General features: G+C 42.3%; 1 protein-coding gene and 1 pseudogene across 1 annotated transcript; one reads left to right on the top strand and one right to left on the bottom strand.

Annotated features, from left to right (window-relative positions):
• The first annotated feature begins 3,261 nt into the window (after window positions 1-3,261).
• On the top strand, window positions 3,262-6,640 carry LOC139406637 (kininogen). Its single transcript, XM_071149474.1, has 7 exons — window positions 3,262-3,667; window positions 3,822-3,938; window positions 4,036-4,111; window positions 4,337-4,509; window positions 5,136-5,243; window positions 5,428-5,526; window positions 5,672-6,640. The coding sequence occupies exons 1-7, from the start codon at window positions 3,455-3,457 to the stop codon at window positions 5,999-6,001; spliced, it is 1,116 nt and encodes a 371-aa protein (XP_071005575.1). The 5' UTR covers window positions 3,262-3,454; the 3' UTR covers window positions 6,002-6,640.
• A 3,821-nt stretch (window positions 6,641-10,461) lies between these two features.
• Window positions 10,462-21,695, bottom strand: LOC139407955 (phosphatidylinositol 4,5-bisphosphate 3-kinase catalytic subunit alpha isoform-like; annotated as a pseudogene).
• Window positions 21,696-23,061: the final 1,366 nt, after the last annotated feature.

Here is a 23,061-nt window from a genome sequence, read left to right as displayed (position 1 = left end):
ATCTACTGCAGAGACAGCCTACCATCCAGATCTGTACCCAAACAATTCGAGCTTCTACTTTTAAAATCCGCCTTTCCAGAAACAAGTATCTCACTGTTGCCGCTTGCTATAGACCACCCTCTGTCCCAGCTGTGCCCTGGACACCATATGTGAACTGATTGCCCCATGCTTAACACCCCAGCCACCCTACAATCTAAGCTTGATGCCCTCAATCTCTCACAAATTATCAATGAACCCATCAGGTACAACCCCAAATCTGTAAACACGGGCACCCTCATAGATATCATCCTCACCAACCTGCCCTCCAAATACACCTCTGCTGTTTTCAACTAAGATCTCAGCGACCACTGCCTAATTGCCTGCATCCATAACGGGTCTGCGGTCAAACGACCACCCCTCATCACATTAAAATGCTCCCTAAAACACTTCCGCGAGCAGGCCTTCCTAATCACTCTGGCCCGGGTATCCTGGAAGGATATTGACCTCAACCCGTCAGTAGAAGATGCCTGGTCATTCTTTAAAAGTGCCTTCCTCGCCATCTTAAATAAGCTTGCCCCTTTCAAAAAAAATTGCAATAGACCGGACTGGAGGTCTCAAGCACCGAGCCTGCACAACCCTACCTTGCTGGATACTCCCCGTAGCCAGGCCAGTGCGGCGAGGTGGAATAGACTGCACTGGGCTGTGCTGGCGAACCGGGGACACCATGCATAGGGCAGTTGCCATGTACCCCGGCCCGAGGAGACGCACTGGAGACTAGATGCGCTGAGCCGGCTTCATGGCACCTGGCTCGATGCCCACTCTAGCCCGGCCGATACGAGATGCTGCAATGTAACGCACCAGGCTATGCCTGCGCACCGGGGACACCGTGCGCCTCACGGCATAACACAGTGCCTGCCCGGTCCACCTCTCTCCACGGTAAACACGGGGAGTTGGCTCAGGTCTCCTACCTGACTTAGCCACACTCCCCGTGTTCCCCCCCCAATACATTTTTGGGGCTGCCTCTCATCTCTGTTGCGCTGCCGTGCCAACTCCTCAAAATGCCGCCGCTCTGCTTTGGCTGCCTCCAAGTTCTTCTTTATCAGGCTGGCGATATTCTCCAGCCTGTGCCCAGGGTCCCTTGCCGTCCAGAATCTCCTCCCATGTCCAGGAGTCTTGAGATTTCTGCCACTGCCCGTTACCACGCTGCTTGGTCCTTGGTTGGTGGGTGATTCTGTAACGGTCTTCTTCCTCCTCTGACGAGGAGTAGTAGGAAGGATCGGAGGACCAATGTGCAGCGTGGTAAGTGTTCATGATACTTTTAATAGAACACAGAAAAATACAAAATAACAACGTGAAATAACAAAAACCGAAACAGTTCCGTGTGGAACACACCAAAAATAATCACCCACAAATCAAGGGTGAAAACAGGCTGCCTAAGTATGGTTCTCAATCAGGGACAACGATTGACAGCTGCCTCTGATTGAGAACCATACCAGGCCAAACACAGAAATACCAACTCATAGAAAAACAAACATAGACAACCCACCCAACTCACACCCTGACCATACTAAAACAAAGACATAACAAAAGAACTAAGGTCAGAACGTGACAACAGCCTTGGTTTCTCAAATGATTGCCTCGCCTGGTTCACCAACTACATCTCTGATAGAGTTCAGTGTGTCAAATCAGAGGGCCTGTTGTCCAGACCTCTTACAGTCTCTATGGGTGTGCCACAGGGTTCAATTCTCGGGCCGACTCTCTTCTCTGTATACATTAATGATGTCGCTCTCGCTGCTGGTGATTCTCTGATCCACCTCTACGCAGACGACACCATTCTGTATACTTCTGGCTCTTCTTTGGACACTGTGTTAACTAACCTCCAGACGAGCTTCAATGCCATACAACTCTCCTTCCATGGCCTATTTATTGCCTTACCTCCCTTGTCTTACCTCATTTGCACTCACTGTATATAGATTTTTATTTTTCTACTGTATTATTCACTGTATGTTTGTTTATTTCATGTGTAACTCTGTGTTGTTGTATGTGTCGAACGGCTGTGCTTTATCTTGGCCAGGTCGCAGTTGTAAATGAGAACTTGTTCTCAACTAGCCTACCTGGTTAAATAAAGGTGAAATAATATTATTTTTTTTATTACCTAAAAACATAGCCTAAAAGTAGGTTGGTTCATTTAAAGGTCATATGTTGAATCAGAGCGGACTGGTACCAGAAATCGTCTCTGGTATTTCTGAAGAAAAACCCGGTTAATTTCTTTCCTTGAGGCCCACATTATTAGCCAGATAATGATAATTTTGTGCAACCCCCCAAAATAGACAGGCCCACTAGGTCAAAAAGGAACCAGCCCATCTGGTCTGTTGAATTCACATTTTTTTTATGATAATTACTTGTTTGCATTAGCCAGGAGTTAAAGATGTTAGCCTCTAAATTGAAAATATGTTTTCAATTGGTTAATCAAAGATTGCATTTGTATTATTATTCATATTATTATTGCTCCAGAGTTGTAGTTGGTTTCTGGGAATGGCTGAGCTCGGGAAATCAAACTGTGCGTAGGCAGGCATTGGAGGCAATCGGGGTCAAAGGTAGAGAGGGACAAAGTATCTCCTAAAATACACAGTACTGCAGCAGTGTCAATGCAGGTCAGGCTTAACTCTGCATTGACAAACTGACAATCATTTTTGAAAAGTGTCTGGTTAGGCGTGATATTTATCCATCCAAAGTCTTTATTGTGGTAGAGGGGTTGTCTTATTCCCTCCCCATTTACATCTAAATAGCAGAGACCTTTATTATTGTATTACCGTATGACAGACACCCACTTAAAACTAAACTAATATTTATGTTTACTTTAGGGATAGACAATTAGTTTTCATTAGACCAAAATGTTTTGATATAGTCATTATAGGCATAATATGAAGTGGCTACTACAGGTTATTCCCTTGGGATAATGTGTCATTTGACCAGCACATTCACAGCACAGTAAGATAGGTTTAATTCCTTACATTATAGAGGAGACAGGAAAATAAACCCTCCTCAGGCACGTGAATCTAACCTAGTTGACTCGTACACTTGACTCTTACATAGTTCGTTATCAGTCATGTATGGATCTTTTTAGATGTGTCAAACAAACTGGTGCCACAACAAGTGACTGTAGGAAGATAATAATATCTCGTTAAACATGTCCATTCTTTTTCTTGCATGCCATAAACTCTCTACAACTCAGAAAAGGGTATTGATTTTTAAAGAGTGCAGGCATGGTGGTGACAGCTGATAAGTAAACATTTACTCCTCTGTCACTGGAACTGCCTGGATGGCTTTCTTTTTTGTGTGTGAACAGTCTAATTTTATTTGAACAGGTTTGTGTTGGTGAAGAGACTACAGTCAATCATTTCAGAGGTAGGAGTCCAGTAGGGAACGAAATCTGGTCTCACATTTGATTCTCTCTGGACCTGGGACATTCATTATGAAGCTTGGAGTGAGACTGTGTGTGCTGGTGGTTTTCTCTCTCCAGCTTTGGGCTCCAGGACAGGGGCAGGAGCTGGAGCCAGAGCAGGTCCTGGCGTTCTGTGATGACAAAGATGTGGAGGCAGCTGTGGACTTGGCCCTAGTCAAGTATAATGAGAAGCTTCCTTTTGGAAATCAACTAGCACTCTACCAGATTCTGGAGTCCTCAAAGGTAGGTGGCTTAGTAATTGAGAATATTGTAATGCTATATTTAGTCATTTATCCTGTCCTATTTGCATACATCTTGAGTTCATTCTGTTGTTGAAGATGGAATACGAACATACCTACACCGAGTCACAGTCCAGTATTGCGTTCCTCTCTTGTAGGCTCAGAATGACTCATGCACTCAGTACTTTGTGGAATTCAATAGCAGGGTCACTGACTGTCCAGCAGGTGGAGACAAAGTCTGGAGAGACTGTGACTACCTCCCCACCGGGAACAAGGTACATTTTAATAATTTCGCTAGGTGAAGAATGCATTGTTATTAGATTACATCTCTTGGCAATTAAAGTTTTTTTCCACTTTTTCTTTGTTTATTAGGTGCCAAGGCCTTGTAAGGCAACAGTCCACATGTCAGAGACAGATAAAAAGGTCCTGGCAGTTTTCTGTGACCCAGGTGGTTAGTTTTTCACTTCACATCAAGTAGACCAAGCCATACAACACCGACAAGTCTATTTCTAGACAACCCAATATATATTGACCATAGAATGACTCATGCTGCAGAATATGTATTTACAGTGACTAGAATCACCCAAACATTCTGGGAAAAATGTGGCTAAAATAATTTTCTATTGAGCAGCTGAGACAAACTGTGATACTGACAACCCTCTCTGACTTCCAGTGGAGGCCCCTGTTGTTGCTGAACGGTCCACATGTCTGGGGTGTCCTAGGGAGATTGATGTGGACAGTGAGGACCTGAAGGATCCCTTGACATACTCCATCACCAGGTTCAATGCTGATTCTGACTCCAGCCACCACTTCATCCTGAACAGTGTTGGTTTCGCTACTAGACAGGTACATGTAAATCAGTTGCAAATCTCACTGGGAGTTATTGAACATTACAAAGACTAGCCAACTACACCCCCTGGTGGAAAGTTAAGCACCATGACTCTAAACACCTAATTCAATTCAAGCCTGATTCACACAATAGGGCCCAACCAAGTCAAATCATGCTGAGCTGAACTAGACCAGGGCTGGCCTGGTTACGCATCCACCATAGCTTCTGAACCCATGCTGGAAAGGAACTTGTGAAAAGCAACTATCAGAGCCAGCATTGTACGGTTGGCGCCCTATAGTGTGAATCAGGTAACAGCGTAACCAGTTGGGATCGGGGGTAATGGGCCTTACAACAATGACAAACAACACAAAGAAACAGAGATTTAGAAAAAAATATCATATTTTGTAAGAAGATAAGTATCTTTGCTCATCCCTTCCAATGGAAACACACCAAATCATCACCTTGGTTCTGGCATTGGGAGGTGTGGTGCGTGTGGCGAAATGTATCTTTATGGTTGTGACCGTTGGACTGCAATGCACTTGTTTGTGTTAGGAGTGTCATTCCAGAGTTCATTGAGTGGGAGGGGGGGGCTCAAACTATTGTATTTCAATAACATCTACTTTCTTTCACACGCTCTTCTCAGGTGGTTGCTGGATTCAGGTATAGACTGATGTTCGATATGAGGAAAAGCAATTGCTCCAAAGCGGACCACAAAGAGCTGAACGACGAATGTCATCCAGATGCTGATGTGGTAAACTCCATTAGAGCTCATAGTATTTTTAAAATAACCTACTGTATTTGATCTAATATATGATTCTGGTGTTGTAATACTTCTGTACGTAAATGAAATACATTTCATAATAATTCACTGTCATGTGTTGTATCATGAATGCTTGTCCCTGGCATCGCTATCATCTTGTATGCTATCTCACTAGGAACTCGCTCACTGCAATTCCACTGTAGATGTGGCACCTTGGAGGCATGAGACTGCAGAAGCAAATGTGGAATGTGCACCGGGTCCCCTTGACAATTTTGTGAGACATTGTGCAAACAGTACTACCATAGCATATTAATGATGCTCAGAAAATCTGATAAATGAATAGGGTAGTGATGTGTACATTTTGGGGATTTGTGCTAAATGATGGAGGATTTTGACAAGAAAAATCTTTCCATTCACAGGAAGTCTTTAGAAGAAGACCTCCTGGATGGTCTCCCTTGAGGAACTTCAACAATTTTGCTGAAGTTAAAACAACCCAAGCTTCTACTGCTTCAGCCAAAGAGGAGTCATCAGAGGAGTCTCAGGAGCGCAGCCCGACTGCTGTGACCATGGCTAACACAGACCCAGAGCCAGCCCTGCCCTCTGTGGCCCCCACCACTGCTGCTGAGAGCCCCTTCCATTGCCCCTCCAAGCCCTGGAAGCAGTTTGTCCCCCCAACAACCCAGAGGCCTGCACAGGACAAAAGCACAACACCTTTGCCAGTGGTAGAGGAGGGCTTAAGTGATTTATAATCTTGCTGTGAAAAAATAAGTGCACACTGAATAGTGCATTTGTATCATAAGCACACCTGCTGATTTGAAATGAAAAATTACCAAGCTTTTATAACTCTTTCTGACAATGCAGTTCAATCTTGCTTTAGTATTCCTTCAAATTTGTCAAAGTGCATCTAGACTGTTTAGCCATTTGATACAAAATACAAATAACTAAAATAATTAAATTGTGCTGGGTGCTGTTGTTCTGTAAAGCAACACACTATCCACAAATGCAAGTACTTAACTGAGAAGTTTATTTGTACACTGTCACATAACACTCAAATAATTCTAGTCAGTCTGGATACAATGCAAGTATTTAACCGAGGAACAAAAACTGAAACACAAAGTATTCTGTATTTAATAATGCAGATGTCACTGGTTAGAAGTATTATTAGTTGTTCCTATAGCGTCAAACTTTCTTTACAGCTGTTTATCAGAATGACTAAAATAATATTATTTTAACCAACTCTCATGCAAGATGACTGCGTAATAAATCATAGTAGCATTGTTGATAGTAATGACAAAATACAGTATATTAAAAATTAAAAATATAATTCAATATGTCTATAAACCTGTCAGAATAAAAGTATTGTATTAAATAAAGAGGAGTAACAAAGATGACCCTTTGAACCTTGTTCTTAAATAACAATTACACCATTTACACATCAAATGATTATTTCCTTTTACACCAATGTATAGCTCAATAAGTTGACGCATATCTTTGAATTTCCTTCTGTAAAGAGATTGTTTGATGACCAAACTATTTTAACATTCACAATCGGTATGGATTTCCATGTGCTAACACTCCGTGCTATATATCAAATGGCCCTGACAACTTTGTTTTCAACATACAAACGTGGTTTTTATTTCTTACAAATGATGTTTCAAGAACAGCATCACAATGCCTCCCCTGGTGCTGTTCAGCAAGTGGGAAATATTTGCAAACCGTTTACCAAACTCACTGTATTATTTTTTCAAGGTGGTGCAGACATAGGACTAAGGGAAGGGGAGATCTGTGAAGCCCTCTGGAAGTTGGAGCATTTTGCATTTTTGAAAACCCTGTAACTGCAATTTCCTGAAACCTTGAGTCTTAAATTATATAAATCAATGTAGCAAATAGTAGTCTAATTAACAGTGTTGGATCCTGAATTAATTTTGACGTGGTCTCAATGACCCCCTCAGTGCCCACACATTATTCTAGGTTATATTAAGGGGTAATTCATATTCTAATAAGCGTTTTTACGTGGACAGTCCAGTGAAAATGTAAACTGCTTTCTTTCCGGAACAGCTCTCTCTGCAATGAGTCTCTTTCCGTCCACAAAAGCACGTCTCTGCTAGTCAATGTGCTTGCGCCTAACACCGTTGCAGAGATCAGATCAGAGCATGTTCCGCCCGCTAAATATGCTACACAGTTTCTGTTCCTGAACGAGTGTATGGTGCAGCTATTTTACGAGTGAAAAGCAGTGCAGCAGGCTTATTTCAAAACAACAACAAAAATGGTATAGTATAAGCTTGGTATCGTACCAATGTTCTTTGACCTCGAAATGTGTGCACACGATACTCAAAATGGATACAGGTTGGCAGGTCTGCTATAAGCTTGAAATGAATGCATCTGACAAAATGTAGATGGAAAGGCATACAATTGCTTATAAGACAGTCTGTTGAAAAAGTACCCACATGTCATACTTGAGTAAAAGTAAAGATACCTTTATAAAAAATGGCTCAATTATAAGTCACCTAGTAAAACACTACTAGAGTAAATGTCTAAAAGTATTTGGTTTTAAATATACTGAAGTATCAAAAGTAAATGTAATTGTTAAAATATACTTAAGTATCAAAAGTAAAAGTACAAAACATTTCAAATTCGTTATTAAGCAAACCAGATGGCGCTATTTTCTAGTTTTTTTTATATTTAATTACAGAAAGCCAGCGGCACATTCCAATGCTCAGACATAATTTACAAATGAAGCATGTGTGTTTAGTGAGTCTGCCAGATCAGAGGCAGTAGGGATGACCTGGGATGTTCTCTTGATAAGAGCGTGGATTGGACCATTTTCTTGTCTTGCTAAGCATTCAAAATGTAACGAGTACTTTTGGGTGTCAGGGAAAATATATGAAGTAAAAAGTACATTATTTTCTTTAGGAATGTAGTGAAGTAAAAGTTGTCCAAAATATAAATAGTAAAGTAAAGTACAGATACCCTTCACTGGAACTTCACTAGAACTAAGGGGCCTAGCCCGAACCATGAAAAACAGCCCCAGACCACTATTCCTTCTACAACAAACTTTACAGTTGGCACTATGCATTTGAGCAGCTAGCGTTCTTCCACCAAACCCAGATTAGTCTGTCAGACTGCCAGATGGTGAAGTGTGATTCATCACTCCAGAAAAAGCATTTCCACTGCTCCAGAGTCCAATGGCAGCAAGCGTTACACCACTCCAGCTGACACTTGGCATTGAGCATGGTGATCTTAGGCTTCTGTGCAGCTGTTTGGCCATGGAAACCCATTTCATGAAGCTCCCGACGAACAGCTATTGTGCTGACGTTTCTTCCAGAAGCATTTTGGAACTCGGTAGTGAGTGTTGCAACTGAGAACAGACGCACTTCAGCGGTCCTGTTCTGTGAGCTTTTGTGGCCTACCACTTTGTGGCTGAGCCGTTGTTGCTCCTAGACATTTCCACTTCACAATAATAGCACTTACAGTTGACCGGGGCAGTTCTAGTATGGCAGAAACTTGACAAACTGACTTGTTGGAAAGGGGGCATCCTATGACAGTGCCACCTTGAAAGTCACTGAAAGTCACCATTCTACTGCCAATGTTTGTCTAGGGAGATTGCATAGCTGTGTGTTCGATTTTATACACCCCTCAGCAATGGGTGTGGCTGAAATAGCAGAATCCACTCATTTGAAGGGGTGTCCACATACACAATATATACAAACGTATGTGTTAGGCTTTCTATGGTAATGCAGATACAACCATTGAGCAATTCACATAACATAAAAATAGACACAAAACTGGCTTTCATAGAATCAACAAAAACTGTTACAAAAGGCAAAGTGTGTTTTTTTTCTTGATCACTTTCTGAGAAATGTGTTGTCGTTGGGGAAAAATCTTCCATAAACAGCCACTTCTTCAGATGGTACTTTATTTCTCACCAGCATATATCAGAGTTATGCTTGAGAACATTATGGATAATTCAGAGTTTTCACCTGAAAATGAATGTCCTTCATATGAAAGAGGTGCCATTATGGAATGAAAACCATATCCCACAGCTTCTATTCAGAGTCTCCTAAGTCAAACTATTATCGAAAGGTTTACACTAAGAACACAATAGCAAACAGGGGGCGGAAGAGTCTAGTCCACACACACACACAAACAGTGCTGACTAGCTGCCTCAGAACAGCCATTAAATACCTCACATTCACTGATCAGACTTCATCCACCTCCCAACATTTACAAATAAAGTATTATGTTCACAATGTACTGCCCCATTCTCCCCATTCTAACCTATAGCACTGTGACATTCATATAGTTCACAATCCAACTGCACCATTGACATGATCAAAACATCAGTTACAAGATGTGACAATGACTGTCTAGCTTAATGCACTTCTCAACATTCATTGTGACCAAGCTCAACTGAAGGTGTCTCACTGAGCAACAGAGGTGTGTTACCATTGACCTCAAAGACACAAGAGGGAGAAATCCAGCCCTTGCTCATTCTACGTCAACTACATTAAGGTTTCCTTTCTACACTGCAAGATTTCTTGACAGCACATTCATTACTTCCAGCACTGCTGTAGTAACACACACAGCGTGTGTGTGTGTGTGTCCCAAAAATAAACATCTGCACAATCTCCTAAATATGATGGCAAGAGGAGTATGATAATGGATTCAAAAACTGTGGCGCTAGAAATACCCACCAAATAGAGCCATTGGGCCTCAATGGAACACTTTTACATCCAGAGGTGATTGAATTCATAGCTTGTTTTGGGGGGGGGGGGAGTTCCTATGTACCGTGCATATTCAACAGACATTTACGTTACAGGAAGACACCTATACCCCGTGACCCTGTAAAGGTGACAGGCAAATTCTTCTCTTTTACAAAAATGAAAGGAACAAGACAAATAAACACAGAGGGAAGGTGTCTCTTAGAAGAGAAAAGTGTACACAAAAGGTTCAAAGAAAATGTATGGACAAAACACTAGTGACGCAGTGGTCTAAGGCACTGCATCTCAGTGCTAGAGGCGTCACTACAGACCCTGGTTCGATTCCAGGCTGTATCACAACCGGACGTGATTGGGAGTAACATAGGGCGCCGCACAATTGGCCCAGCATTGGCCGGGGTAGCCGTCATTGTAAATAAGAATGACTTCTTAACTCACTTGCCTAGTTAAATAAATAGTTTTAAAAAAACAACGGTTTTAGAGAAGGCGAGTTAGTTAAGCTGCTGCAGGAAACAAATACAGTCAAAAAAATACAAAATGATGGTGTGGAAGATCCAGTCCATCTTGGGGGTCCAGCCGCCGTGGTGGGCGTCGTTCATCCGCTTCATGATGTAGTCCAGGGCCTCCTGTTCAGTCTTGTCCAGTGCCATGGTCTTACAGATGTAGGCAACTGCAGCTCAGGCATCCCAGAGCCCAACATCATGGAAAACAGGTTGGCATGTTGCCTGATGGCCAAGTAGGCCTTATAGCACATCTCCTAGAACCTGAGAAACAGATTAGGAGGGAAAATGCAGAAGAATCAGTATATACCATTCCCCTTGTTGCCTCTGAATTCTCTAGCCTCAAAAAATCAGTCCCAAGCATACATTTGGCCATTGAAATATATAGTCTATGTTGAAAATGGTTGATTTAGCAGTATATACTGATATCAGTCCATTTGTTAAAGCAGACAGTATGGAAGAGAGTCTGTAAAAAATCATGACAATAGCTGGAGAACTCAGGTCCTACCTGCCCATCGTCCTTCACCATTATGTTACTGTTGTGTCTGTCACCGATGCCTAGGATGAAGGTGGTCACACAATACCCAGCACAGGATCGTGTAAACAAGCCAATGGCCAGGTCATACCTACATACAGAGTTACAATGTCAAATCTGAGCCATGATTTACGATTTTCAAACCAACACAATTGTGAAGGAAAGTGGCCATACGACATAGTTTCTTCATATCTCTGTTGTACCTTAGTGCCCCCTTCAGGCCACATTTACACAATCTGAATGATGTTGTGAGAGCTCCGCACCACGTTGATCAGCCCCACACGGTCACCTAGAGACATGCAGTTGTACGGCAACATCCTCAGGTCTAGACCCTGGTTCTGTCAAATGTTCTCCATGATTCTGATGATCTGAAGTGTTAGCATGTTCTGTCGCAGGTCTGAAACAAACAAAGTCATATTCAGTGTGCCATGGCAGAATTTAAATATATTCTATCCATTTAACCAAACTGATCCAGTACAACATTACAAGGTAAAGCTCTTCTTTAGAACGCAGAATGAATATGAAACCTGACTCGGACTCAACATCTCCATCTTTTAATATGATCTCATTGTTCTGGAAGAGGATCTCGGACATGATGTCAGGGTTTTCCCAGTTGAGCCACAGTGGCCTTTTGGCAGATTACATGATTCTGCACTTCTCAAGCCTGGGGGTGTCAGAGCATTTTACAAGGCGCAAGCAACACATGCAGCTGCATTAATTTCATTGATCAATTGGATGAACAGTGTTAGAGTGCAAGTCGTCCGCACTGAGGGGCCCAGCGGCTGAGCACTTCGGTTGACAATCGGTTTACCGATGACATTTCACATTTTCATGCATGAGCAGAACGTTATGAGGGGGAACTAGAAAGGTTCCCTTCTCTCTCTTAGATCAAATTAATGTAATATTCCCACTAGGGCCATTTAAGAGAGATTGCTGACCATTTTAGCCATTGAAACAGAATGCCCCATCTACAGTTTCAATAGTGTCTATATACAGAATGTGGGTAAGGCACAGGGGTGCCAGCTGGTGTGCAGGGTTGAGGGGAAAGGTGAAGTTCTGCAAGGCATTCATGTAGTCTGGCGTCCTCATCTGCTCCACCAGGAACTTCATCTGCACCTGCAAGGGCCACACAGAGCAAGCTGTGAAGATAGATGTCCTATTTGAAATGTGAAGCCTAGTTTTCACAACATTAGGTAAACAGAGCCACTGATGTCAGTTTCGGAAGTGAAACAGAAACGCGGAACAGTAAGCTGAAGCCACAGAGATTCTCTAACAGATCATCATGTTGCACAATAAGCCTGAGTGTATTAGAAAGAGAGGGAGTGCTGGGTTACTTTCTGAGTCTCGTCCTTCTCCTGTTTGAGGATGTTAGTGAGGTTGATGAGTTTCTCCATGGCCTCCACCTGTCTGCATAAGTGCTTGAGGTACATGCCACAGGCATGGAAGTAGGACTCCAAGAGCAGGCCGAACCGCTGGCTCACCGTCTTATTGTGCATCTCAGACCTAGGGCACATAATGAACAGTGAATGTGGATGAGTTATAGGGCATTAGCAATTAGTCACCTCTGTGAAAGTAATGGAATTGACTCAGTAAAGTAACTATTAGTAACTCACTTTAAGTGCCAGAAAAATAAGTACTATCGTTTGGTTAGTGAAGGCCTTTTTCAGCAGAAATCGTACCAGTGGCTTATCAAGGTACTGCTCATATTAAGAACCTGACAAGAGAGTATGGAGATTATAGTCATTATGACATTTTATATTTGACAACCGTCCAAACAATCAAAGAAACGTGAGAGGAAAGTCACTCTGGAAGCCAAAGCCAAATAAATCCTACCTGGACCAACTGAATGAGGTACTGAGAGAGTTTGTCATCGGTCAAGTACTTCTCAAGGCACCGAACTGCAAAGTCACGGGTCATTGGGTCTGAATAGTTACAATCCAGCAGCTCCATGGCTTGCTCTGGTTTATTGCTGGCCAATCCTTCAGAAGGCAATACATCTATGAGCAAGAAAAACAACAGTAACTTCACCACTATTACATTGGTATAAGTTCTGCAGTAGAAGAGGATTCAATTCCCACAAGAGTTCACAGAAAGGTGACTGAAGACTTTCAGAATACATTTTCTTTCATTCTCCATTTTTGAGAGAAGAGTCTTTAAAAAATGTTGGCTCCATAATGTTAAAAACAAACATGTCACCTGTGCTACTTCATCTCTTGAGTTCCACTTGACAGCCAGTAGGATCTTGGAAAAGGTATAATTATACACTATTGCCTGGTGAGTAAGCGACAGTAGACATGCTAGTCAAGGCCTCACTAGGTGGTTCTGTCCAGGTAAAGTGTGGTGGTGACTACTGATTCTAGTTCTGTGGTGGTGACAGTACTGCTTCTGACAGGAGCTGTGCTTCCAGAGGAAGTCCTGCTCCTGCTCGGTGATCTCAAACAGGGGGTCTCGGTTGCGAACCTGTCTCAGCTGCTCGCTATCACTGTCTGTTAAGGTGTGGTCTCGCCACTCTTTTACTCTGCAAAGGATCAGACATCACATCAGACCAGCTACCATGCACATTGAGTGTACAAAACATTAGGAACACCTTCCTAATATTGAGTTGCACTCCTTCTTGCCCTCAGAACAGCCTCAATTCCTCAGGTGAATGGAATCTACAAGGTGTCAAAAGTGTTCCACAGGGTGCTGGCCCATGTTCACCCCATTGGTTCCCAAAGTTGTGTCAAGTTGGCTGGATGTGCTTTGGGTGGTGTAGCATTCTTGATAAACACGGGAAACTGTTAAGCGTGAAAAACCCAGCAGCTTTGCAGTTCTTGATCCCCTAAAACCAGTGCGCCTGGCACCTACTACCCATTCAAAGGCACTTAAATATATTGTCTTGCCCATTCACCCTCTGAATGGCACACACAATCCATGTATCAATTGTCTCAAGGCTTAAAAATCCTCCTTCATCTACACTGATTGAAATGGATTTAACAAGTGATCATAGCTTTCACCTGGTCAGTCTAATGTTCTATACACTCAGTGTAGTAACCGAAGCCACCCTTTGACCATGATCCTCCCCTCAGGATCATTGTCCACTGGCATGGGGGAACGTCAACCTCTATGCTATTACCTGGCCTGACTGGTAGTAGTTGAAGCCCAGCTCCCTGGATATTGTCCAGTTAGCATGTGTAACAGTATAACTTTAGACCGTCCCCTCGCCCATACCCGGGCGCGAACCAGGGACCCTCTGCACACATCAACAACAGTCACCCACGAAGCATCGTTACCCATCGCTCCACAAAAGCTGCGACCCCTGCAGAGCAAGGGGAACTACTACTTCAAGGTTTCAGAGCAAGTGACGTCACCGATTGAAATGCTATTTAGCGCGCACCGCTAACTAAGCTAGCCGTTTCACATCCGTTACACATGCTCCTCCACAGTGGTCATGTCTGGGAACTTGAATAGGATAGTTGAAGTAGTCAACTACAGTGTGTGCGAAATATAGGCATTATACTGTAATATGAACTGAAGATCACAGAAATATAGAGTGGTCATATTAACATGCTAACTAACATGTTTACCTTGTTGGGGTTGAAGCCTGTGACTTCGCTGGGTCATAGAGGTTGACGTTCCCCCATGCCAGTGGACAATGCTCCTGAGGGGAGGATCATGGTCAAAGGGTGGCTTCAGTTACTAACACACATACAGTGTCTTGCGAAAGTATTCGGCCCCCTTGAACTTTGCGACCTTTTGCCACATTTCAGGCTTCAAACATAAAGATATAAAACTGTATTTTTTTGTGAAGAATCAACAACAAGTGGGACACAATCATGAAGTGAAACAACATTTATTGGATATTTCAAACTTTTTTAACAAATCAAAAACTGAAAAATTGGGCGTGCAAAATGATTCAGCCCCCTTAAGTAAATACTTTGTAGCGCCACCTTTTGCTGCGATTACAGCTGTAAGTCGCTTGGGGTATGTCTCTATCAGTTTTGCACATCGAGAGACTGACATTTTTTTCCCATTCCTCCTTGCAAAACAGCTCGAGCTCAGTGAGGTTGGATGGAGAGCATTTGTGAACAGCAGTTTTCAGTTCTTTCCACAGATTCTCGATTGGATTCAGGTCTGGACTTTGACTTGGCCATTCTAACACCTATGTTTATTTTTGAACCATTCCATTGTAGATTTTGCTTTATGTTTTGGATCATTGTCTTGTTGGAAGACAAATCTCCGTCCCAGTCTCAGGTCTTTTGCAGACTCCATCAGGTTTTCTTCCAGAATGGTCCTGTATTTGGCCCCATCCATCTTCCCATCAATTTTAATCATCTTCCCTGTCCCTGCTGAAGAAAAGCAGGCCCAAACCATGATGCTGCCACCACCATGTTTGACAGTGGGGATGGTGTGTTCAGGGTGATGAGCTGTGTTGCTTTTACGCCAAACATAACGTCTTGCATTGTTGCCAAAAAGTTCAATTTTGGTTTCATCTGACCAGAGCACCTTCTTCCACATGTTTGGTGTGTCTCCCAGGTGGCTTGTGGCAAACTTTAAACGACACTTTTTATGGATATCTTTAAGAAATGGCTTTCTTCTTGCCACTCTTCCATAAAGGCCAGATTTGTGCAATATACGACTGATTGTTGTCCTATGGACAGAGTCTCCCACCTCAGCTGTAGATCTCTGCAGTTCATCCAGAGTGATCATGGGCCTCTTGGCTGCATCTCTGATCATTCTTCTCCTTGTATGAGCTGAAAGTTTAGAGGGACGGCCAGGTCTTGGTAGATTTGCAGTGGTCTGATACTCCTTCCATTTCAATATTATCGCTTGCACAGTGCTCCTTGGGATGTTTAAAGCTTGGGAAATCGTTTTGTATCCAAATCCGGCTTTAAACTTCTTCACAACAGTATCTCGGACCTGCCTGGTGTGTTCCTTGTTCTTCATGATGCTCTCTGCGCTTTTAACGGACCTCTGAGACTATCACAGTGCAGGTGCATTTATACGGAGACTTGATTACACACAGGTGGATTGTATTTATCATCATTAGTCATTTAGGTCAACATTGGATCATTCAGAGATCCTCACTGAACTTCTGGAGAGAGTTTGCTGCACTGAAAGTAAAGGGGCTGAGTAATTTTGCACACCCAATTTTTCAGTTTTTGATTTGTTAAAAAAGTTTGAAATATCCACACTTCACGATTGTGTCCCACTTGTTGTTGATTCTTCACAAAAAAATACAGTTTTATATCTTTATGTTTGAAGCCTGAAATGTGGCAAAAGGTTGCAAAGTTCAAGGGGGCCGAATACTTTCGCAATGCACTGTATTGTGAATGGCCATCCTTCCACAAAGAAGATGAATGCAGTCCTACAGGCTTATGTTAATGTTATATGGGGTACTTGTAACTAACAACACAAACATCCTAATTGCCCCCTTGTGGAATAAAAGTCGTACTGAATTGAAAAGAATAGGAGGCAAACAAACAGACTATGTTTTAGTTCAAGTTAATTGGCTTCGAGGTGTAAAGTAGGTTGCTCGCAAAGGATGGCCTTTAGAGACATTTATCTCTAATTCATCATAGGCACGAAAACCCATCTCTCCGACATTCAGGTGATATCACTCAGCCCAGGTGTTGGTTACAGTCTTCATGCCTAGGTTACACAGCCATGATCGCTCCACGCCACAAGTCGATAAGTAATTCAACATGCACATAGAGGACACCTCGGGTCATTCAAGTAAGACCATTCAACACTGTTCTAGCCAGTGGGTATCATTTATACTCTTAAAGGTCTGGGGTGTCTGATTAAACTGAGTGCTTGCCTCCTTCTTCCCATTCCTGCCTTTCACAGAGCAGATGGAGAGACAGAGGCGGGAGCCCGGGGGATGTCTGGAATGTACATGTCGTATGTCAGCCACTCGTTCCACCTAGAAGACTAGCACAGCCATAGTAAATCACCCTGAACCAATTATAAGTGTAAAAATCACAGATCAACACATTACCATCGGATAAATAGCAACAATATATATCTTGATGAGTGAGTCACTGTCTGTGACACCACGTGTTTTGTGTGTGTGTCAAACTTGGAATTAGAGCAAGGCACACGCTGTGTGTTCACGTTGTCACAAATCTGCTCCCCTCCATGGTAGACGCCGATTCGCACATAAATCTTCATGGACAACAGGAAAAATAGACAAAAAAAAAAAATAGGAACTTGCCTCTTCACGTCAACAATGAAGAGGCGACTCCGGGATGCTGGCCTTCTAGGCAGAGTTGCAAAGAAAAATCCATATCTCAGCCAGACTGTCCAATAAAAATAAAATATTAAGATGGGCAAAAGAACACAGACACTGGACAGAGGAACTATGCCTAGAAGGCCAGCATCCTAGAGTCGCCTCTTCACTGTTGACGTTGAGACTGGTGTTTTGATGGTACTATTTAATGAAGCTGCCAGTTGAGGACTTTTGAGGCATCTGTTTCTCAAACAAGACACTAATGTACTTGTCCTCTTGCTCAGTTGTGCACCAGGGCCTCCCACTCCTCTTTCTATTCTGGTTAAAGCCAGTTTGCGCTGTTCTGTGAAGGGAGTAGTACACAGCGTTGATCGAGACTGACGAGTTTCAGAAGAAAGTTCTTTGTTTCTGGCCATTTTGAGCCTGTAATCGAACCCACAAATGCTGATACCCAAGATACTCAACTAGTCTAAAGAAGGCCAGTTGTATTGCTTCTTTAATCAAAAACAACAGTTTTCAGCTGTGCTAACATAATTGCAAAAGTGTTTTATAATGATCATTTAGCCTTTTAAAATGATAAACTTGGATTAGCTAACACAACGTGCCATTGATTGATGATAATGAACCTCTGTACGCCTTTGTAGATATTCCTTTAAAAATCTGCCATTTCCAACTACAATAGTCATTTACAACATTAACAATGTCTACACTGTATTTCTGATCAATTTTATGTTATTTTAATGGACAACAAATTTACTTTTCTTTCAATAATAAGGACATTTCTAAGTGACCTCAAACTTTTGAACGGTAGTGTATATATTTATTTTTTCTTCTCCACACTTTGAGGTTGGAATAATACTGTGAAATTGTGAAGTTTCAGCCTGTTGTGGTGGGATGGAGCTTTGGCATGCCTGGTGCCATCACCAGGCGGTAAATGAGTTAATAGACCAATAAGAACGAGAGTTCCAAACCTCTCTGCCAATAACAGCTTGTTTTCAGTTTCCCCCTCCCCACTCAGATCCCTACTAGACAATCCTAGACAAATTCTTGCTTAAGAAATTGCTCTGTGCTAAGAAACTGTTTTTAATTGTAGTTTTTTTTACCATTTTAATTGAAGACAATCACAGTAAGGTACTTAATTGCTACTCAAAAATGATTTGATATTGAGATAAAAAAACTGGCTGCATTGGACCTTTAAGATATAGACCTGAGTCAGAACTAATGTTAGGCTTCCATGTATATGCATTGGTTACATGCAGTGCTCACTAGGGCCCAACAAACAAACTTCCTGGAGCATTTATCCAGGAGGTACTCGTCACAGCCGCACACTTTGAGCATGTACTTGCCCTGGTACTCCTCTACACACATCTTGAGTTGTTCGGGGGACAACAGCATGCTCCTGGCTTTCTTCCGAATGGCCTCGGCTATCACCTGTTCTGGCACACACTCATGGTTGATCTTCAAGGTGTATTTCTGCTTGTCGTTGTTGGGAGAGACGATCACCCAAATCACTACAATGATTTGACCTATAAAATAAGGAACAGAAAAGAGAATAATCATTACCACATGTAACAGTACAAATTTAAACCGTCCCCTCGCCCATACCCGGGCGCGAACCAGGGACCTTCTGCACACATCAACAGTCACCCTCGAAGCATCGTTACCCATCGCTCCACAAAAGCCACGGCCCTTGCAGAGCAAGGGGAACTACTACTTCAAGGTCTCAGAGCAAGTGACGTCACTGATTGAAACGCTATTTAGCGCCCACGCTAACTAAGCTAGCCGTTTCACATCCGTTACACTCACCCCCCTTTTGACCTTCCTCCTTTTTCCGCAGCAACCAGTAATCCGGGTCAACAGCATCAATGTAACAGTATAATTTAAAACCGTCCCCTCGCCCATACCCGGGCGCGAACCAGGGACCTTCTGCACACATCAACAACTGACACCTACGAAGCGTCGTTACCCATCGCTCCACAAAAGCCACGGCCCTTGCAGAGCAAGGGGAACTACTACTTCAAGGTCTCAGAGCAAGTGACGTCACTGATTGAAACGCTATTTAGCGCCCACGCTAACTAAGCTAGCCGTTTCACATCCGTTACACACACACAGGCTGAGAACAACATTGAAAGAGATTATCATGAAAAGGAATAAGGATAATTTTGTTTGTTGCTTATTAATGTTGCTCATTAATGCATACAGTGCCTTGCGAAAGTATTCGGCCCCCTTGAACTTTGCGACCTTTTGCCACATTTCAGGCTTCAAACATAAAGATATAAAACTGTATTTTTTTGTGAAGAATCAACAACAAGTGGGACACAATCATGAAGTGGAACGACATTTATTGGATATTTCAAACTTTTTTAACAAATCAAAAACTGAAAAATTGGGCGTGCAAAATGATTCAGCCCCTTTACTTTCAGTGCAGCAAACTCTCTCCAGAAGTTCAGTGAGGATCTCTGAATGATCCAATGTTGACCTAAATGACTAATGATGATAAATACAATCCACCTGTGTGTAATCAAGTCTCCGTATAAATGCACCTGCACTGTGATAGTCTCAGAGGTCCGTTAAAAGCGCAGAGAGCATCATGAAGAACAAGGAACACACCAGGCAGGTCCGAGATACTGTTGTGAAGAAGTTTAAAGTAGGATTTGGATACAAAAAGATTTCCCAAGCTTTAAACATCCCAAGGAGCACTGTGCAAGCGATAATATTGAAATGGAAGGAGTCAGACCACTGCAAATCTACCAAGACCTGGCCGTCCCTCTAAACTTTCAGCTCATACAAGGAGAAGACTGATCAGAGATGCAGCCAAGAGGCCCATGATCACTCTGGATGAACTGCAGAGATCTACAGCTGAGGTGGGAGACTCTGTCCATAGGACAACAATCAGTGGTATATTGCACAAATCTGGCCTTTATGGAAGAGTGGCAAGAAGAAAGCCATTTATTAAAGATATCCATAAAAAGTGTTGTTTAAAGTTTGCCACAAGCCACCTGGGAGACACACCAAACATGTGGAAGAAGGTGCTCTGGTCAGATGAAACCAAAATTTAACTTTTTGGCAACAATGCAAAACGTTATGTTTGGCGTAAAAGCAACACAGCTGAACACACCATCCCCACTGTCAAACATGGTGGTGGCAGCATCATGGTTTGGGCCTGCTTTTCTTCAGCAGGGACAGGGAAGATGGTTAAAATTGATGGGAAGGTGGATGGAGCCAAATACAGGACCATTCTGGAAGAAAACCTGATGGAGTCTGCAAAAGACCTGAGACTGGGACGGAGATTTGTCTTCCAACAAGACAATGATCCAAAACATAAAGCAAAATCTACAATGGAATGGTTCAAAAATAAACATATCCAGGTGTTAGAATGGCCAAGTCAAAGTCCAGACCTGAATCCAATCGAGAATCTGTGGAAAGAACTGAAAACTGCTGTTCACAAATGCTCTCCATCCAACCTCACTGAGCTCGAGCTGTTTTGCAAGGAGGAATGGGAAAAAATGTCAGTCTCTCGATGTGCAAAACTGATAGAGACATACCCCAAGCGACTTACAGCTGTAATCGCAGCAAAAGGTGGCGCTACAAAGTATTAACTTAAGGGTCTGAATAATTTTGCACGCCCAATTTTTCAGTTTTTGATTTGTTAAAAAAGTTTGAAATATCCAATAAATGTCGTTCCACTTCATGATTGTGTCCCACTTGTTGTTGATTCTTCACAAAACAATACCGTTTTATATCTTTATGTTTGAAGCCTGAAATGTGGCAAAAGGTCGCAAAGTTCAAGGGGGCCGAATACTTTCGCAAGGCACTGTATGTGTTGACAAAGTAAAAACAGGTTGTTGTTTGACACCCACTAGATCTGCCTTAGGCATCTTGCAGCATCATGACATTACAATCACATTGCTTGATTTTAATTGATACAACAATGCCTACCTTTGTTGAGTTTGCCATGGATGTGCTTTGGAAGTTCTTGTGTCGATTCCACATTGGGAGGGTAAACATATTGCGAATCCTGAAACAAAAGAAATTCACTTACTGATATGTTTTAGAAGATATCTAATATAAACGTAAGCCTGTTTAAAAGTTATTTTTACTCTCTACAAAGAGGAGGCAGGGTAGTAAGTAGCCTAAGTCTTACCAATTTCTCTGTTAAGAATTTTCTCCTCTCGGTTGCCAACGGGTTCCATGACCTTCAGAAAAGGCTGAAAGAGCCTGAGATCACAGTCTCCTAGTTTCATCGTAGAACTCCTCTCGCTCTGCATCCTGTGTAACACTGATAAATATGTAAGAGGCATGTAGTAGGAGATGCAGGGGGTACTTCCTGGCCTCCTTGAAAAGTTAGTGTTTGATGGCGATGAACATGGGCTCACGAAGGCACTCGAGGGTCAGGATCATCCCGTTTGGTAACAAGCAGTCCACAAAGATCCTGGGGGGCATCAAATATAATTTGCCAAAAGATGGCCCAGGAGGCATTTCTACAGTCCACACTCAGACAAAGTTCATATAGAATAGTTCCTTATCTCCTGAAGAAGAAAAAAAGAGCACATTCAAATTATAAAAACAAACATTATACCGTAGCTTATATCCAGCCCCGCCTCTTGCTGTAGTGTGACTGTGTAGAGTTCCACGCCCCTCCTGGGCAGCAGAATAACTAACCACGACTCACCAGACCCTAATGCATGAAAACACTACACCTAATGACAAACTAACCTATGTTTTGATAACAGCTATGTCGAATCATGTTTATTTCCATCAATGTCCATGATGATCTAGCCTACTCAGTCTGTGAGTCACATGACAAACAGAAATGCACCTGTCTCCAGAAGTGAAGTTATTTCTCCTCCACATACAGCGAGAGCCTACATTTGTCACCAAATACCAGAGTTTTCCCTTTCCCTGAGAGTGCAACAACAAGTAGCCCTATGCTATACAAGGTAAGCTCTACAAGACCTTTAACTTGTTTTGCTATCACTGTCTAAAACCATTAATGGCAGTAAACATGCAGCTAACAATGACAACTACTGTACGGCAAGGAAAACAGTTATGCTCTGGTCAATGTGAAAGGTCAGTCTTGTCATCAGGGTGCAAGCCAAATGAGGGAGCTTCCTCAAACACAGGATGTGGAGAAAGGAAACACTAAACCTAGTTTATTTGAATACAGAAACATGTATTGCTGAGGATATAGACAACAACAAAAAAGATGAAGACTTTGGTAATTGACAAATCAAACAGATTTGGCTTCTTACCTTAAAAAGAACTGGGGCCTCAATTATTAAAGGTGCACACACACGAAAAAGACTCTAAACCTTGCGTTTGCCATTTTTCCCACAAACTGTTGGTATCTCAGACCATGAGTACGCACAACTTAAAATGGTTTAAGAATTGTATTAGAAGCAAATATTGTTATTTTGGGGGAAATGGAGGTATTTGACACACAATAATAAAAAATGATGCTTTTAAAAACAATAAAAAATAGCCTTATGATAAAACGGATACATTTGCCATTGGTAAGAAGATTGCATAGCAACATGTAGCCTAATATGTTTGATTGACTTATTGTATGGAGCTAAAATCAATCATATGTTCTGACATACTGGTTTATTCCTGCTACACAACAAATATTAGGCTACCATTTATCCATCGCTCATTTAATAGCCAAGCATGCTCGAAAGTAAATAGACCTGTAGCCTGGACAGTATGGGTAAGCCTAGGCTGTAGTATTGCTGTGAGATAAGAGCACATCATAATATAGCCTACTATTTAATCTCAGAGCCTATACCAAGACAGGAGATAGAAACACAATCACCTATTGACAAAAAAATATTGAACAACAGTTCCT

This window comes from Oncorhynchus clarkii, chromosome 4, assembly GCF_045791955.1.
Source record: "Oncorhynchus clarkii lewisi isolate Uvic-CL-2024 chromosome 4, UVic_Ocla_1.0, whole genome shotgun sequence".
Lineage (NCBI taxonomy): Eukaryota > Metazoa > Chordata > Actinopteri > Salmoniformes > Salmonidae > Oncorhynchus > Oncorhynchus clarkii.
The sequence above is the reverse complement of the archived record's forward strand: the minus strand, read 5'-3'. Positions and strand labels throughout refer to the sequence as shown.